Source organism: Hipposideros armiger, unplaced genomic scaffold, assembly GCF_001890085.2.
Source record: "Hipposideros armiger isolate ML-2016 unplaced genomic scaffold, ASM189008v1 scaffold_15, whole genome shotgun sequence".
Lineage (NCBI taxonomy): Eukaryota > Metazoa > Chordata > Mammalia > Chiroptera > Hipposideridae > Hipposideros > Hipposideros armiger.
In genome coordinates this window covers 2,944,126-2,948,205 of record NW_017731365.1, presented here as the reverse complement: position 1 = coordinate 2,948,205, position 4,080 = coordinate 2,944,126, and the positions used below count along the sequence as shown (strand labels likewise).

The following is a 4,080-nucleotide window of genomic DNA, read 5'->3' as shown; positions in this document are numbered from 1 at the left end:
ATAGGGAATATTGTCGATAATATTTTGATAGTGTGGTACAGTGTCAGAGGGTTGCTGGACATATGGTGATCGCTTCTTTAGGTATGTAAATGTTGAATAACTATGGTGGACACCTGAAACTAATATATTGTATGTTAGCTATATTTTATTAAAAATACCTTTTTTAAAAAAGAGAGACCACCAAATAATCTGATGAAGCCTCTATCTACGAGTTACAGGAAATACAGGGGACAGAGAGTAGAACATGGAAGATGACATCACAAGAGAGCAATCAGCAAAATCCAGTCTGTGAGAGATTCTACAGACAAATGACCCAGTGGTTTATATGACAACTAAATTGTAGGGGGCGGGAGGCAAAGAAGCAGAGTGGGAACCTAGAAACTAAAAGAGACTTAGGAGCAACACAATGAAATGCAGTGTGGAAATGGTGTAGATTTTATCATGGACATAGCCCCTGTGTCCACACACTTTTGCATTGTAATATTGTTTTCCTGTTCTCAAGAGATAGAAACTATTTCTCCTCTGTCATGAATCTGGGCTGACCTTGTGACTTGCCTTGGCCAACAGTGTGGCACACAATGTGGCATAAGTGATGATGTGGAAATTCTGGAGCCTAGGTCTTAAGAAGCCTAGGTCTTAAGAAGAAGTCACTTCTTCTCTTGCTGTCCTGGAATCCTGAGACAACCAAGCTGTGAAGAAGCCCAGTCTAGCCTCCTGGAGGATGAGAGGCCACGTGGAGGAGAACCAAGACATCCTAGCCAGTAGCCAGCATTACACACCAGCCATGTGCAGCTCGTCTTGGGCCTTTCAGCTCCACTAAGCCATCAGATGACCACAGCCGCATGAATGATCGCAAGAGAAACCTGCAGAAGGACCACCCAACTTGCCAAGCCACAGTGAAGCACCGCTATATTTGGAGTGATTTGCCACATAATAATAAATAATGGAAACAAATCTTATTTGGATCCTCACTCAAACAAACCAATTATTGTAAAAATTATATGACAATCAGGGAATTTTGGGTGCTGGATAATTGATAATATTATGACATAATGGTTAATTTTGTTAGGGGTGATAATGATACTGTGGTTTTTTTTGTTTGTTTTTTTTTTTAGTCCTTTTTAGAGATATAAACTGAAATATTTATGAATGAAAGGAAGACATATGATATTCACTTCAAAATAATCCAGAGAGTTGGGAGTATGGTGAAACGAGATTGGCCTTGAGTTGATAATTGTTGGAGGTGGGTGATATATACACAGGGGCTCTTTATACTCTTCTCTCTTGTAATGTCCATTAAACTACATACTCTTGTATATGTTTACTATAACGTTCTCTTTTGTTCATGTGTGACATTTTCCATATTAAAAGAAAGATGTGTGGGTGTAGTTGGACACCCCTGGAGGGCCTAAGCAGGGGAGTGTTATCTCCTCTCACTGTGCACTGGAAACTTCCAGCTTCTCCACCTCCACCAGCAGGCCCTCTACACCCCCTGTGCCACCTGCTGGTCCCTGTAGCCCTAGTTTACCAGCTCATTGGGCCTGCTCCCCCCAGACTCTCTTTATTCTCCAGGTCCCAAGCCTCCGGTGGGCCTCCAGGCTAGTGGCTGAGCTCTGGATGGGACAGGAGATTCCTTGAAGACTCTTCACCTCCTGGAACAGCCACATTCTATCCCAGAGGAAGGCAAGAGGAGAGTTCATGAGATAACATTATGAGACACCACATCTAAAGACGTCCCAGCAGAGCTGTGGTTAGACACTGAGCTGCTCCCTTCCGAACGTGGCTGGAGAAACACACACTGAAACCCGGGGCTGATTCAGAGACACACAGAGCAGGGCCAACTCTGCTGCCTACTCCTGTACCACCTTGAGCAAGTCAGGGGACCCCTGGGATCCCAGTTCTCCCATTTCAAATGGGGCTGATACCTAACCTGTTTATCTCCAAGTGGGAGGGTTAGATAAAATAATAGATATGGAAGTGCTTTGTTAAATGCTATGCAAATGAAGCAGCTGATCACCATGAGGGGAGGAGGTACAGGATAGGTGGTGGCCTTGGCTTTGGATGATTTTCTGGTGAATTTAATGTGTGCCTTTGCTCCTTTGTCCTAGTTCAGCGTCCCCTTTCATTCTCCTTTCCCTGACTGCCTTCTTGCCTTTCCCAACTAAAGTTCCATGAAAGAGATGATGAGGAAGGACATCAAAGATGTTGAGGGTGTAACACTCAGGGTCTCAGAAGAAAATAGGTGATACACTCAGAAAGTGTCTAACTGAAGAGAGTTTAGCGGAGGGGAAACTTTACAGGAAGAAAAGGGAGGGCAAGAGAACCAGCAAGGGATGGTGAAGCCACCTGGGACTGGCAATCACAGGAAGCTTTCGGTGCAGAAAGGGCACAGTGTCACTGTGGTCCTGCAAGAGCTAGAGTCACGGAAGAGGAGTCACCTAACAGGAGCTGTGCCCATAAAGACAGCCCCACAGGCAGAACTGGGCCAGGCAGGGAGAGACTCCGTCGATGAATACTCTGACCTCTTTCTTCTCTAGTCCTTCAATCTCCCTCGGTGCCTCCATTGGCTGAACCTAGTCAGAAAACCAGAGGGCAAGGGAACCTGGGTGATGTAGTCCTTAGAGGTCAGGCTCTGGGGCAGGGAGCAGGGCTGAGAAGGGTGGAGTCTAGATGGGGTGGAGAGGGATTATGTGCAAATGGAGAATAGCCAACACTGGGAAATGAGCCGTGGACAGGACGGGGTGGGTGGCGTGAGATCAGGGTTTCAGTGGCTGTGGGTGGAAAGTTTTGGATCAGTGTACCCATTTACAGTTGGAGTTGAGCACATGATCAGGGTTGGGAGCACAGAATGGCCTCACCAAGGGTGAGAAGTCAGTCTTCTCTTCTTTGTCTAGGATCCTGACCCTTATGTTCCTTTGCTCCTAGGGGAGCCCTCCCAGCTGCCCAACAGCAGCTGGCCCCTAAGCCAGAATGGGAGTCACGCCGAGACCACCCCAGCTGCACACTTCACCTTCTCCTCCTACTACCAGCACTCCTCACCAGTGGCGGCCATGTTCATTGTGGCCTACGTGCTCATCTTCCTCCTCTGCATGGTGGGCAACTCCCTGGTCTGTTTCATCGTGCTCAAGAACCGGCACATGCGCACCGTCACCAACATATTCATCCTCAACCTGGCTGTCAGTGACCTGCTGGTGGGCATCTTCTGCATGCCCACCACCCTTGTGGACAACCTCATCACTGGTGAGCATAGCCAATGGCGGCGGTGGGATTCATCCCCCAGATTCATTGCTGGCCTGCTCTCTTGGCCAAGATGCCACAATGGTCTCCAACTCTCAAGACAGTCTTGTGGCTAAGGGATTACACTAGATAATAGATACAATGAATTGATCATGTTCTTTGTTCCATCATTGTGTGACTTAACTCTTCCCGCATTATCTTAATTACTCCTCACAATAATCCAGTGAAGCATGTATTATTATTATCCCCATTTTATTGACAAAAAAAAACTGATGCTCAGAGTGATTAAGGGATAGGTATACAGTTAACACAGCTAAGTGTCAAGTCCCACATTCTCACACCCATATTCCTAGCAACTACACCATTCAGTCTTACTCTCCCAGGCATCTCCTATAGGCAGAACTAGAACCAGTGGGAAGAAGTGGTAGGGAGTCAGGTTTTTTTCTGAATAAGGACCTAAAAATCCACTTACGTGTGCTGTTCTCAAAAGACAGTTCTGTCCTACAGGTAGCGAGCTCCCTGTCACTGGGAGTGCCTACGTCGGGACTGGCTGGCCATTGAGCAGGGATTTGGTAGAAGGATTTCAAGCAGGACTAGACCACCTGACCTCCAAATTCCTGCCTGTTATTCCTGCAAATGTCAGAAAGATCCCCCTGTCATCTACTCTCTCGCATTTCAGAATAAGGCTCTGCAGACCCTGGGACTGGATTTCCAGAGCTGTGGAGACCCCTAGAGGTCTGAGCCTGCAGCTTCTGAGCTCAGAGCCCCATCTGGAGTGACTTAACCTGACCTGGGGCAGGGGAGTCACAGCCTGAGTTTCTATAGGTTCTAGGACCCAGGAAG

General features: G+C 47.1%; 1 protein-coding gene across 2 annotated transcripts in view; it reads left to right on the top strand.

The window, feature by feature from the left end:
• Positions 1 to 4,080, top strand: part of NPFFR1 (neuropeptide FF receptor 1) — a 28,649-nt gene that overhangs the window by 15,750 nt on the left and 8,819 nt on the right. For both annotated transcript variants that reach the window (XM_019626483.1, XM_019626481.1), the window contains one exon: positions 2,926 to 3,240. In XM_019626483.1, the coding sequence (XP_019482028.1) occupies positions 3,051 to 3,240 (190 nt within the window). In that variant the 5' untranslated portion in view covers positions 2,926 to 3,050. The remainder of the gene's footprint in view (positions 1 to 2,925; positions 3,241 to 4,080) is intronic.